General features: G+C 37.4%; 1 protein-coding gene across 3 annotated transcripts in view; it reads right to left on the reverse strand.

Annotated features, from left to right (window-relative positions):
• Nucleotides 1-207: 207 nt before the first annotated feature.
• Nucleotides 208-15,596, reverse strand: part of LOC127876974 (structure-specific endonuclease subunit SLX4-like) — a 41,893-nt gene continuing 26,504 nt past the window's right edge. For all 3 annotated transcript variants that reach the window (XM_052422529.1, XM_052422530.1, XM_052422531.1), the window contains exons 16-21: nt 13,899-13,986; nt 13,169-13,310; nt 11,553-11,613; nt 4,198-4,278; nt 2,061-2,150; nt 208-1,098 (exon numbers count right to left, since the gene is read on the reverse strand). In XM_052422529.1, coding sequence (XP_052278489.1) covers nt 997-1,098; nt 2,061-2,150; nt 4,198-4,278; nt 11,553-11,613; nt 13,169-13,310; nt 13,899-13,986 — 564 coding nt within the window. In that variant the 3' untranslated portion in view covers nt 208-996. The remainder of the gene's footprint in view (nt 1,099-2,060; nt 2,151-4,197; nt 4,279-11,552; nt 11,614-13,168; nt 13,311-13,898; nt 13,987-15,596) is intronic.

Here is a 15,596-nt window from a genome sequence, read left to right on the forward strand (position 1 = left end):
TCTCATTATTTCATTTGTACATGTTTGCACTATATCCATTGCATTTTTCATAATTTAGTTTGTTTGAAAAGATTAAATTGAAATAGAATTGAGATATAATAATCATGAGACACATCTTTCTATTAAAAAAAAATAAAAAATAAAATATTTTTTTTGTTTTTTTTTTTTAGGGGGAATTTTTCCCCCCAAAAGGGGGAATTTCAGATTTGATAGATTGAGGGCCCTGGACAGTGATGCATTTTCAAAATTCATATGCAGTTCTGATTGGTATGTCACAGCTACATTTAAGTCGTGCAGTAATACATTTTCTTTAACAATTGTTTGATTGTTAAATTAAATGCTAATCAAAAGATACTGCACTTTGCGGTGTCCAAACTATTGCTTGGTGTATATAAAGCCACATTGACAGACAAGTTCTGGCTTCCATGAAACCTGATGTAGTTTCCCTTAGCAGCTGGTGTTTTCTTATCCAAAATATGAACATTTGAAGAAAAATTGCAATGTTTGGAAGTGAAATTACATGATCTGACAATGAACAGGCATGCAGATAAACAGCTTCCCACTTTTTTTATTGCCATCAACCTCAATGCTTGTGATGGTGTCTAGTCCTCCACACCAGACGCATTGTCTGTCTTCTTGACTGGTTTACCTCCCTACACACCAGAAAACTGGTCTGTCGTCTTGACTGGTTTATGCCCTACACAACAGACAACTTGTCTGACTTCTTGACTGGTTCATTCCCTACACACCAGGCGCCTTGTCCGTCTTCTTGACTAGTTACCCCCTACACAACAGAAAACATGTCTGTCTTCTTGACTGGTTCATGCCCTATACAACAGACAACTTGTCTGACTTCTTGACTGGTTAACCCCCATACACATCAGAAAACATGTCTGTCTTCTTGACTGGTTCATGCCCTACACAACAGACAACTTCTTGACTGGTTCATGCACTACACACCAGATGACTTGTCTGGCTTCTTGACTGGTTCATGCACTACACACCAGACGCCTTTTCTGACCTCTTGACTGGTTTACGCCCGCGGCCACCTCGCTGTGGTGCTTTCTTACGGGAATTCTTGCTTGTGAAGGCAATACACTGAAACCAGTCATAACATCAGCCATTATTGCTGAAGAAGATTGTATGAGTAAGGTATGCGGCTGTTTTGTACCATAAGTTTTATATTATTTTGTATAGAAGTTTTATTACTTAAAGAATTTTGCTCTTGAAAAATAGGGCTTAATGCTTGTGCCCAAAGTGTCATCACATCTGCACAGGCTAATCAGGAAAAACACTTACTTAAAGGAAGATTCTTCTTAGCAAACCCCCGGATAAGGTGGAAAAAGTTTCGTTCCTAAAAAGCCTTTGCAGACTGCAAAGACTTATCTAGGACACCACTTTATGCACATGCATTGAGCTCTGTTTTCCTGTTTTCACATTAACTTAAAGAAATCTAAGTCATTATAAAAACTGATGGATTCACTCCAATGTGCCTGTCAAGCAATTAGAGGTAATAAACTTACTAAAATAGTATACAACACTTTGTCAATAATGACACCAAAACCGTTTTCAACCATTCGACAAAATAACATATGAACATGTAGATGTAGATACAAGATGCTGCTCCTGTTTCCACATTAACTTAAAGAAATCTAAGTCATTATAAAAACTGATGGAACTCCAATGTGCCTGTCAAGCAATTAGAGGTAATAAACTTACTAAAATAGTATACAACACTTTGTCAATAATGACACCAAAACCGTTTTCAAACATTCGACAAAATAACATATGATGATGTAGATGTAGATACAAGATGCTGCGTTAAATAAATGCACATGCCCCTATATAAACCATTTCAGATTTGATTCATTCGCCATTTGAATGATTCCAACTCCAAAAGTAGGTCAATATTAAAGTTAAAATGAGGTCACGTAATGTGGGTTTGTTGAGTGTTCATAGAGCACATCTATATAAGTCCAGTCCACACCTTATGAGGGATTACACTTTAACCACATGCATTAATCTCAGTTTTCGCAGAGCTAAAACTATGTCACATTTACCCGTTCATCCAGGAAGTCCATGAGCTTGTCCATGGAGCATTTGATGCCAGCAGCCTTCACTTCAGCCTTCAGTATGTCTAGCTCTAGGGGCTACAATAGGGGACAAATCAGCAGTGTCATGCAAAAATTGGGCCTTTTCATGCTCACAGTCTCGTCAGAAGCTACCCTGCTCACTTATGAGACAAAACCTTGAATGACTTTATGACTGACAGTTGAGCTCCTGACAAGACAGCCTGAATGCGCAGGCTGATCTGTATATATGCTGGCAGCATATGGAATACAAATTAAAAACCATATTCATTCTTCGTCTAAATCTACTAATTTAAAGCTGAAGGCTTAAAGAGACAGGTTTGAGTACTTTTCCATGGGAAAATCAGAACTTCAGTGTTTTTGAGAAGATTTTGAGAATGCTTCCTTAGCGGGTATCAAACCCAGGACACCGCGGAAGCAAGGCAAACACCAGAGTGGATTGAACGCAGGTCGGGATACAACCTGGAAACTCCTACTCACAAGAGGGACACCAGAAATTGGGAGCTCCTTGTCTCTAGGTGAACACCACCTAAACTACACCATAATTAGCTTTACAAATAAAAACTGGAAAAAACAAGATGTGTTTGTGAAACACAATGTCCCCCTATATGATGTTTGACCTTGAAGGATGACCTTGACCTTGTGAAGGATGACCTTGACCTTGACCTTTCACCACTCAAAATGTGCAGCTCCATGAGATACACATGCATGCCAAATATCAAGTTGCTATCTTCAATATTGCAAAAGTATTCATAAAATAAGCGATTTGGGCCACATATATTTGACCTCTGACCTTGAAGGATGACCTTGACCTTGACCTTTCACCACTCAAAATGTGCAGCTCCATGAGATGCACATGCATGCCAAATATCAAGTTGCTATCTTCAATATTGCAAAAGTATTTACAAAATAAGCGATTTGGGCCACATATATTTGACCTGCGACCTTGAAGGATGACCTTGACCTTTCACCACTCAAAATGTGCAGCTCCATGAGATACACATGCATGCCAAATATCAAGTTGCTATCTTCAATATTGCAAAAGTATTCATAAAATGAGCGATTTTGGCCACACATATTTGACCTCTGACCTTGAAGGATGACCTTGACCTTTCACCACTCAAAATGTGCAGCTTCATGAGATACACATGCATGCCAAATATGAAGTTGCTATCTTCAATATAGCAAAAGTTATTGCAAAATGTTAAAGTTGGCGCAAACAGACCAACATACAGACCAACGTACAGACCTACAGACAGGGCAAAAACAATATGTCCCCCACTACTATAGTGGGGGACATAATAATGTTTAAATTTATTTACTTCTAAAATAAAATCCTAGAAAATAAAACTATGTGTGCCATTCCCTAATCATAGTGGTAATATAAGATAAAGTCACAGTGTTCATACAGGTCCATTATCAGTTATATATTACCTTCTATATAAAGATCACCCAAGTGGTACATAAATGCAAATTTTAAATTCAGCTGCTGACTATTTAAACGAAGACGATATTTCAGATGGATTGCATAAACACTGACCCATCTTTGTTTAACATTATTTGAGACGTGTTCTGAGAAAACTGGGCAGAATGCATGTGCGTAAAGTGTTGTCCCAGATTAGCCTGTGTAGTCTGCACAGGCTAATCAGGGACAACATTTTCCGCTTTTATAACATTTTTCATTTAAATGAAGTCTCTTCTTAGCAATAATCCAGTTAAGGCGGAAATTGTCGACTCATTTAATTGTTCATTCATTTTAGCCATGCTCTGAGAAAACAAGGCCTAATGCATGCCCATAAAGTGACGTACAAAAATAACGTGCACAGTCCGCATCGGCCAATCAGGGACGACACTTTCCGAATTTTACGTAAATTTTCGTTAAAAGAAGGAAACTTCTAAATGAAAATCCTGTGTAGGCTGAAAGTGTCATCACTGATTAGCCTGTGCAGGCTGCCTGGGCCTGTGCAGGCTGCCTGGGCCTGTGCAGGCTGCACGGGCTAATCTGGGATACTTCAAGCACATGCATTAAGTAACATTTTCCAAGAGCGATGCTTTATTTTCTGAAATGCTTATTACAGAATACAGAATAAAACTAAGTGTTCACTACCTCATACATCAGTACCCTTGTGTGCAGGGTGGCATTCTGTTCAATGAACTCAGTCAACTTTCTTGGCAGATCGGCACTCTTCTGTATCCACAAAGAAAGAAGACATATACATGTATTGAGCCTTTTCTACAGAAATGCATTTCTTTAATATAGCTCAGAATCTACAACCTGGTACTGCAATTTACTGGTATTCCCAAAATAATTCTATGAATTCATCTATTTTAGTTACCATTTTAGTTAACATTTTTAAATCCAGTAACATGGTAAAAAGATTAAAAAATTACCATTTTGGTATTGCGATATCTTAAAAAGAAATGCAAAAAAACACACAAATAAAATCAAGGTCACGGACAGAAATATACTCCCCTCATAAGAAATTAACCCCAAATATGGACAGTTTAGTGAAGATTCTGTTAAAACTTAAAAGTGAATGGGTGCAGATAGCTGAAACCACGAGTTTTCATTTTTTGTTCAAACAGAAGGCAATAGCTTTGAAAAGCTTGGCACAATTTTGCTTGTTATCAAATTTTAGCCTACGTTTTATGTACACAAACATTTTCAGAAATGTTGGTGAATATTCAATAAATACTGAATGAGTACGAGATCAGAAAAGGTGATTTTCCAAATAAAAAAATAAACAGAGGGTAATAACTCCATGTACTTGGTAAGAATTGGCTGACTATCAAACATGGCCTCCATTTTTTTTATCAAAAAGCATATGCAAAAAGTTGGATTAATATTCAATAAAAATTGGGAGATTTAGAGAGCGGAAACAGTGATTTGAAATATTTTCTAGAATATTAAGGTCAAAACTTCTGAAAACCCTGAAGCAAATTGGCTGGTATTTCAAATTGGAATCCATTTCATGTTAACAAACAATTCAAGGAAGTGACGATTGAATGAAACATGCAAATTCATTGAATTGATAGTCCCGCCAAATAAATGTTGCTTATGTATGGATGCAAATCGATTGATATATGGTATAATCATAAACAAGGGCTGTTTGTAAAACATGCATGCCCCCCATATGGGCTGTCATTTGTAGTGGAAGCAATTGTGTGAATAAGTTTTTTGTCACTGTGACCTTGACCTTTGACCTAGTGACCTGAAAATCTATAGGGGTCATCTGCCAGTCATGATCAACATACTTATGAAGTTTCATGATCCTAGGCCTAATTTTTTATTGATTTATCATCAGGAAACCATTTTACTGTTTCGAGTCACTGTGACCTTGACCTTTGACCAAGTGACCTGAAAATTTATAGGGGTCATCTGCCAGTCATGATCAATGTACCTATGAAGTTTCATGATCCTAGGCGTAAGCATTCTTGAGTCATCATCCGGAAACCATTTTACTATTACGAGTCACTGTGACCTTGACCTTTGACCTAGTGACCTGAAAATCAATAGGGGTCATCTGCCAGTCATAATCAATGTACCTATGAAGTTTCATGATCCTAGGCGTAAGCATTCTTTAGTTATCATCCAGAAACCATTTTACTATTTTGAGTCACTGTGACTTTGACCTTTGACCTAGTGACCTGAAAATCAATAGGGATCATCTGCCAGTCATGATCACTGTACCTATGAAGTTTCATGATCCTAGGTGTAAGCATTCTTGAGTAATCATCCGGAAACAAGTTTTCTATTTCGAGTCACTGTGACCTTGACCTTTGATCTAGTGACCTGAAAATCAATAGGGGTCATCTGCCAGTCATGATCAATCTACCTATGAAGTTTCATGATCCTAGGCCTAAGCGTTCTAGAGTTATCATCCGGAAACCATCTGGTTGACGGACCGACCGACATGTGCAAAACAATATACTTATCGCGATCGTGTGGGATAATAAATGTACAAAGCGTTGTGTGTTCAGGTTCTTCCTTTTACTTCAGATTCAAATATAAACAATGACGTATATAAACAACAACAAATATGGCGTGACGTCAGGGACGTAATACACTTAAGCGCGGCGCGGCTAATAACGTTACGTTACATTCACAACATACTGGGGGCCGCGAAAAGTGACAATTATTAACAATCAGAGGAGAATATGTTTCATTACTTATGAAATCCTGAATCATTCGTGACAATCGTAAGATTGCAGAAACACTAATTTGATCACGAGTATACACGTTAATTTGAAATGAATATCAAATGTTTATCACTCAGTTTCTGAATAACAATTTCTTAACTGTCTCTCGTATTTCAATTACATGTACACTCAGCTGTCTATTTCAGTATTTCAATCACAATTGCGCGTTTAACTTTTAATACTTAAATAGTTTCTATTCAATATCATTGACTGTCTCTAATGGTTAGAGTTTGCACGTTGTACGTTTTGGGAATAAATCGCCGCTCTGTTCCATTTCTGCAAAGTTCTTCTTGTACGACTTGGTAGTTGAATAGCTTCTTAAGGTGATTGGAAGCAGCAATATATGTCGTAGCATTGTCTAATACCATCACCGTGGGCAACGACTTTCGGCTGGCAAATCTCCGGAACGCTTGAAGGAACGAGTCGGTTGATAGGTCAGGTGGGGGTGGGGTAGGCGGAGGTTCGTCTGACATGTAAGAGCAGGACTGAAAGCCAGGGCTAATTGTCGCGTCGTACACATTACCAACTGGCTGACTTCCGGACGACGTCTGCCTTTGAGCACGTGGATGCTGTGGGCTGTTGTCGGTGAAGTTATCTGCACAACCGGGAGAAAATGGAGTAGGATTTTTAAAATAACTTTGAGGGTGACCTGAATAAGGAAATTGACGATTAGAACCTACCGATGTTTGCCTTTGATACGGAGACTCAGTCCTATTTCCGTTCGTATATTGCACATGCGACATTGGCTGACTGTAACTACCACCATCGTTATAATCTTCTCTTTGGTTGTAGCTGTTGTCATTTCGTATATCAATTTGAGTTGGTGAATTCAACTGTAACTGAATACCAGATGTCGACTTATAAGGGTACTTATTATGTTGTGATTGTTGCCCAGACATTGGCGGAGTTTGTTCCAACTGACGCATGTCATATGCACTACTTTCTTGGCCGTTATTATATCCACTAGATACATTATTAAGTGCTTGGTACCCAGTTCCGATACGATAATCTGGAAGTGTAGAGTATTTATCACGTTTCTCCAGAGGGGTCGAAAACTGACCGGACCCGATGGGCGTGGGTGACATAGAGGCGCTTTTTCCGGGACCTTTCTTGATTGTGAGTTGCAGGATGTTTGTGGCCCCGCAGACCACCTCCTGGGCCTCGTTGTGGCTGATGTTCGTGGCGTTCACGTTTCCTATCTTCAGTACAACATCGCCGGTAGCCAGGCTGTTAGAGTTCGCCGCCACACTTCCTGGCGTCACAGTTCTGTCGGGAAAGAAAGAAGAAGCGTCTGGTTTCAAACCATTGCTGTTGCGCTGCTGATTACTTGAATTTCTCTGGTCATCTCGTGGTAGATCGGTAGTATGCGGGGCTGCTCTCTTCTCCTGTTGATCTCGGAAAGCTTGTAAGCGACACAGCTGGATATCCAGTTCCGCTGAATACATGTCTGTTTGAAATATTTCTTCCTCCAATCCCTCTATCTCCGTCTGTGAAAGTATTTTCTCATTCAGTGTCTCTAGAATCGTGACTTTCGCTTCAATAGCGTTGAGAATAGCGTGAAAATCGGTCAATGAATCGTTCTCCTTAGATTGTTCGATTTTCTTCAAATATTTCTCAATGAAACGGCGGTGACCCTCTCTCTGTATCTGTATTCTCTGTAGATTCATTTTTTTTGTAACGGCACCAATATCACGATCGTGTGGGATAATAAAAGTACAAAGTGTTGTGTGTTCAGGTTCTTCCTTTTACTTCAGATTCAAATATAAACAATGACGTATATAAACAACAACAAATATGGCGTGACGTCAGGGACGTTATACACTTAAGCGCGGTGCGGCTAATAACGTTACGTTACATTCACAACAATACTCCCTCTTCTTCGAAGGGGGGCATAAAAATAATTAAGTGCAGGGTAATTGTTTTTATGCACTGCAATTCTCCTCATTGATACATATACAACCATGAAGTGTCATGTTGAAATCTTGTAGCGTATCAGAAATATAGCCTTGAAAAATTAAATCATACAAAAACAACAAAGGGCAATAACTCTTAGTTACAAACATGTAGGCTTATGATTCTTGTGCATGACACTTCTTCCAATTGATTTCTACACACCCAAGAAGTTTCATGTTAAAATGTTTTATCATATCTAAGATATAGCCCTGCAAAGTTCCATCAGACAAAAAACAACAAAGGGTAATTACTCTTATTTAAGAAAGTGAAGGGTTATAGTTCTTAAGAAAGACACTTTTCCTGATTAATATCAATACACCCGTGGAGTTTAATGTTGAAGTCTTGCATGTTATCTGAGATATAGCCCTGATAAATCATAAAAATAAAAAACAAATAAAAGGACAATAACACTTTTAAAGAAAGGGTAGGTATATGATTATTGTGCATGGCACTTCTCCTCATTGATATTTATACACCTGTGACCTATGATGTTTCATGTTGACATTGTTTCTGAGATATAGCCCCAAAAGTGTTTTGACAGACAGATGGACCACCTTTGGTGGGGGATAAAAACGTACAAGTGAGCTAAAAGCCGCCCACCTATACATTGATCCATCCAACCGCCAAAGGCGTTTCCATGATATGTTCCGTCACGAGACCAGCGTATAATAAAGGAAACAAGCAAAATCGTTGAATTGATATCCCCCACCAATATGCTTCTGGACACAAAAGTGTTATATTTGACACTCAAAAAGCATTTTTTTAAGACACAAAGGGCCATAACTCCGTTATTAACAAATGGTGTACAATGCCATTAGGCGTGCTCATCCTATTATCCATATATATACTCATACCAAGTTTCTATGAAATCCGTCAAAGCACTTTCAAGATATGGCTCTGGACAGACGGAAAGATGGACGGACGGACAGACAATGCCAAATTAATATCCCTCCGAAAAGCATTTTTTCAAGATACAAAGGGCCATAACTCCGTTATTAACAGATGGTGTACAATGCCATTAGGCGTGCATCATCCTCTTATCCATATATATACTCATACATAGTTTCAATGAAATCCACCAAAGCATTTCCAAGATATGGCTCCGGACACACAAAAAAGCATTTTTTCAAGATACAAAGGGCCATAAATCCGTTATTAACAGATGGTGTACAATGCCATTTGGCGTGCATCATCCTCTTATCCATATATATACTCATACCAAGTTTCAATGAAATCTGCCAAAGCACTTCCAAGATATGGCTCCGGACGGACGGAAAGACGGACAGAAAGACGGACGGACAACGCCAAAACAATATCCCTCCGCCTTTGGTGGGGGATAACAATGACCAAATAAAGCAGGGTTGAATAAATGTTCCTATCTCAATCAACAGGAAGAAGTGTATTCCCCCCCCCCCCCCCCCCCCCGAGCCCTAGCTTATTGTTCTTTTTTTATAGTCTTATTATGTGCAATTTCTGGTGAGTACAATGCGAAATATTATAAACCAAACCATCTGTAACACCACAGGTGTATTTGTCATTCTAAACAAATGATATTAAGAACTTCGAAATTAAATTAAAATCGACAAACCAGCGTATCCGAAAACGACTGTCCGAAAACATGTCGCGATACATCATTTGCAAATGAAATAAAATATGCATATCGTTTGACTGCAGAAAATGAAAACCAGTAACCAGTAACCAGTAACCTAGTAATTACGCAGTCTATATATAATTTGATTAACATATTGTTTTAAAATATGATATTGCAGTGCTTTACTTTGCCAGTTACTGCTCATGTCAGTGCCAGCCGCTTACCAATCAGAAATCAATAAATAAAATCGGTACCAAGCGCAAATGTCCGGAATGCCGACGGTGCTATAACAATATTCGTTCTGAACTGACCCCGCACTAAAAGAATTTTGTCCCTATCCCCACCCGCCTTAAACAAACTCATCGGATTTACATTCACCTCAAAATCAACCCTGGACGGCTCAAATCCGGATTTTCGGAATAATCCGGAAAATTGACACCCCTGCATCCCTTTTTTCTTCTTTAAAATATATTATATTACCGAACCAGCTTTCCATATTTATCATTTTCATTTACTTGATTACGCAATTTATGACATATCTAGTATGACGTCATTTCTCAGACGAAACATACTATCTAGTTTCTCTCAGGGTTTTAGGGACAACAATTTTGACATGGTGGTTTTAACAGATTTAAAAAAAACATTTTTTTAAAGCATCAAACTAATCATAAACATATTTTGGATTGTGTGTTTGTCATTCATAATTATTAACTTTGATAGGAATAAAATAGTTGGCTACGGCAAGATTATGGTTTCGTAAATCAGGTTTTGGGTCAGAGTGGCTAGCATTCGATACAAACACTTTAAAAAAAATAGTGTTATTTAAAATACATTTCGATAATAGGGATGGAAAAACAGAAAATGGATTTCGACAAAGGTATGGAAGAACAGAAAATGGATGTGTATATCATTGTAAATTTATTCTTATAAGCAATGGATTAAAGTTGTCATTAAGGTAAATAAAATTTAGTTTTTGTTTTGCTGCTGCATTTTTATTTTTATTTTTTACCAAAACAAATCACATTCATGATTCGTTTTTTATTTCTCCTCATATTTTTAACAGGAAAGTATTAAAAGGAACAGTTTAAAGTGGAACTATTTTTTACGTGACACAATTGGTAGTTATTTGATCGCCTGGAATTTTGTAGGGCGGTGCGGTGGTCGAGTGGTAACACTCTGGTCTACCATTCCAGAAGTCCCCGGTTCAAATCCCGGCCGGGGCACTGGAAATTTCAGAAATGCTTCAAGTGTTTCCCACCCAACTAGAGATGTACTGGTATGAAACCCAGGTAATTCTCACGTGTATCGGTGCTATACACTGAGCACGTAAAAGAACCAAGGTATCTATTCGCAAAGAGCTAGGGTATCGCACCCGGATTCCTTGTATTCCAATACTGTCTCTTCTGCTTGCTGTCTCTTCAGCAAAACCAAAGGACCCCATTGGAAATAAGTGCTTGCACTTTCATGGGTTATCCTTGACCGCAAGGTCAAAATAAATAAATAAATAAAAAGTGTACATGTAGGAAGCTCTACAAGAATAATTATATTGTTAATTTATAATTTGTCTTTGATAAAATGTGTCAACGGCATGAAGCAGGATAAATAGAATACATGGTTGATGCCGAGATGGAGAGAGTTTATCCGGTTCAGCCTCACCGGATAAACTTTCTCCATCTCAGCACCAACAACATATTCTCTATATATTCATTTTTACACACCGTAGGGGAGCTCCGTGAGTCACTGTCATCAAAGTGCAGGCAACTCTCCTCAAGTACGTCACTGAAATAGCCAATTGTTGGCAAAACTTAAAAACTGACATAGTTATTTAATTTATTGGAACAAATTTGAGCAGCGTCATGCAAAAATGGTTTTTATGGATTATGTGGCTAGCGGAGCTCAAGACCAGACTGCCCATTTGCAAAGTCTGTAAGAAGCTACCTTGCCTGCTAACAAGACAGACAAATCTTTGGCGACTTCAAAGTAGCTCCTGACCAGACTGCATGATTGCGAAGGCTAGTCTAAAGCTTCGTGTTGGGCACAGATGGCAAACATATGACAAACAAGATGTGTTTGTGAAACACAATGTCATCCTATATGACGTTTGACCTTGAAGGAAGACCTTGACCCTTCACCACTCAAAATGTGCAACTCCATGAGATACACATGCATTTCAAATATAAAATTGCTAGCTTCAATATTGCAGAAGTGACATTACATGAGCAATTTTGACCCATATATTTGACCTTGAAGGATGACCTTGACCTTGACCTTTCACCACTCAAAATGTGCAGCTCCATGAGATACACATGCATGCCAAATATCAAGTTGCTATCTTCAATATTGCAAAAGTATTCATAAAATAAGCGATTTGGGCCACATATATTTGACCTCTGACCTTGAAGGATGACCTTGACCTTGACCTATCACCACTCAAAATGTGCAGCTCCATGAGATTCACATGCATGCCAAATATCAAGTTGCTATCTTCAATATTGCAAAAGTACTCATAAAATGAGCGATTTGGGCCACATATATTTGACCCCTGACCTTGAAGGATGACCTTGACCTTGATCTTTCACCACTCAAAATGTGCAGCCCCATGAGATACACATGCATGCCAAATATCAAGTTGCTATCTTGAATATTGAAATACTGCAAAAGTGTACATTAAATGAGCGATTTTGACCCATATATTTGACCTTTGACCTTGAAGAATGACATTGACCTTGACCTTTCACCACTCAAAATGTGCAGCTCCATGAGATACATATGCATGCCAAATATCAAGTTGCTATCTTCAATATTGCAAAAGTTATTGCAAATGTTAAAGTTGGCGCAAACCAACCAACAGACCAACCAACCAACCAACCAACAGACCAACCAACAGACAGGGCAAAAACAATATGTCCCCCACTACAATAGTGGGGGACATAAAAACCCACTTTCCCATGAAGCAGCTCAATAATTAGGCAATCACAGTTCCTAGACATTCAGACATTGAACTGGAGTTCTTATAAAATAACACAATGCAGAATGAAGGAAAAATCTGTAGAAGGAACACTTATAAGTATAAAATCTCACATATATTTTCTAAAAGAATGTAACTTGAATGGACCAAGTTTAAACATGAGAAAAGCATTTAGGAAAATGTTTTGAACATACTTCCTCAACACAGGGCAAGAAGAGTGGTTTCTAGAGTAGTAGCTAGACTGAATTGTATCAATGCAAGATAAACCCAAACTATAAATAGTCGATCACAAAAGCACATTTTTGGTCATTTGAGCACACATAAATCCTGCCCCCTAAAAAAACCAACAACAACAAATGTCCTCACTACTCTGAGTCGCCTGATTGGCTGTCTTGACTGGGGGTAATGTCTGAATCCTCCCTGCAAGTGGCGCTGTCCCCCTCGGAGGTCACATGACCATGTGAGTCCTCACTTCCAGCCTCGTCTTCCACCTCGCTGTCTGTCTCATCTGTAAGAAACATGGAGATTTCTATGCTTTCTTGTTGTTTATAAAGAAATATTGGTGATTTGAGACAAAAACTCACTCTTTCAAACAGTAGTTATTTTCTGTGAAATGACATTATCATGATGATATTGTTCCCATAAAATACCCAAGTTAAACCCATTAAAATATAAACAAAAGATGTTAAAGCAATACATATGTATACAGAACAGGTATTGGCTTAAGTAGATAGTAGGTTTTTATCAACAAATGTTATCCTAGAAAATAAATGTTAGGTACAAGTACTAGTATACCATGCATTCCTTGTGAATTAAGATCGATTATCTACAGATACCAACAAATATGTTCTAAAACATTCATAGTGAAACCATCATGATCAGAATAAGGGACAAAGATTGAACATTGTAAGGCAAATTAAAATTATTGTGCCATTCTTTTTAAAGCATAAATTAATATTCTTCATAATCAAAGTGTTATCCAGTCTTTGTTATGAGATGGGAAATCTCTAGTGGCTTATAAGCGGTAGTTTCCACTCTTATTTGAAATGATAATACAATCTCACACTGAAATAAACAAATATCGTCCTATACACACATTGGTGCGTCTGTTTGTAGATGTCCACCAGCACTTTGATCATTCTCTTCTTGCCCACAGGTTTTACACCAAATTTCTGAATCTCTTTCTGCAAGATACATCAACATTTGCTGAAAGGGGGAATTTTCATATAATAACATTGTTTTGTGAACAGTTATACAATTTTATGTAAAATAAAACATGCTTTAAATGTTATTGGATGTCAAGCATACACATTATTTTCCTGACTTTCCACCTCTTTAAACATGTGGCCATGTGAGTTATTCATCACTACCGTGACCAGCTCTAACTTTGAAAACTAACAATGTAACTGTTAGTTTTCAAAAGTAGAGCCTGTCAAAGAAGTGATGGAAGAACCTACAATGCCACATATTGTTATATGTAGAAGAGTGGACAAAAATGTTACAAAATTCATCGTTGAAATGGTGGCATTACTTCATAATTTTCAACTTGGAGTGATAGAAATTGCACCTGCACACGAGTGCCTGAAAGTTTTAATGCTGTTTGATGAAAATTGTATGAGTGCATCGTCCGTTTGTGTGTACAGGCACATGTTCAAGGTTAATTTAGTATACCTCCATCCAACTCATTGCAGAGAGTATAAATAATAAAAAACTAACTGACAATATATTTAAGAAAAAATATTTTTCTATCAAAGTTTGTTGTTGATTTCCCAACTGTAAGGATTTTTATTGTAAGGCATTATTTTCACACATTTGATACCGATGATTTACTTGTCTTCAAAGATTTGTGTATATATATAAAATATATATATCCCAGGTTTTTTTTTGGCCCGATTTTATAGCCGAAATTCGGCAATGTTCCCAATCCCAAACAGTATACTTTGTTCCCAAAATGTGGCAAAAAATTCCCAATTTCCAAAAAAAAAAAAAAAATTTTATTTTTTTTTTGTTTTTTTTTTGAAAGAAGTCTTATGTATTTTATCTCAATTTTAATTAAATTACATCTAACAAAATATCATATGATTTTGTTCTTTTAATTTGAATGATTATAAAGGGTTATATCAAATTTAGTATTTCCCTAATCAGTGGACTTTTCGTGTGGAAGAAAAGGCTAATGAATTTATTTTCCCAATTTCATGAAAATGCCGATAAAATCCCAATTCCAAAGCCATGGGCTATCTTCCCAAAAAGTTGAAAAAAAAACCTGTATCCTGCCTCTGTTGCAAACATTGACCTTATAAAGCAGGGTTGAATAAACTAGTTGATATCCGACAGTACTTTGCGTGACCTCAATCTACCGTACGTGCCGATTTACATGTTTGAATATTTGACCTTTGAGACTTATTGAGACACATCATGAATGTTATCATTTTATTATATTATATCATATGTTGTTTCTCCTTTAAAATATATTTTCAAACCAGCTTTCCGTATTTTTTATTTTCATTTAACTTGATTTCGCAACTTATGACGTACCTAGTGTGACGTCATTTCTTTGACGGACAATTTTGATGTGGTGGTTTTTAACAGTAATCATTTTTTTAATCATCGCACGAATCCATTACGTATTTCGGATTGTTTGTTTGTCCTGCATAATTTATAACTTTGATTGCAATACAATAACTCGCTCCTTCAGGATTATGATTTCGTAAATCGTGTTTTGGGTCAGACTCTGAGTCTGAGAGTGTTTAGCGTTTGATACAAACAATATAAAAAATAGTGTGGTTAAAAATAC

Source organism: Dreissena polymorpha, chromosome 4, assembly GCF_020536995.1.
Source record: "Dreissena polymorpha isolate Duluth1 chromosome 4, UMN_Dpol_1.0, whole genome shotgun sequence".
NCBI classification, from domain to species: Eukaryota; Metazoa; Mollusca; class Bivalvia; order Myida; family Dreissenidae; genus Dreissena; species Dreissena polymorpha.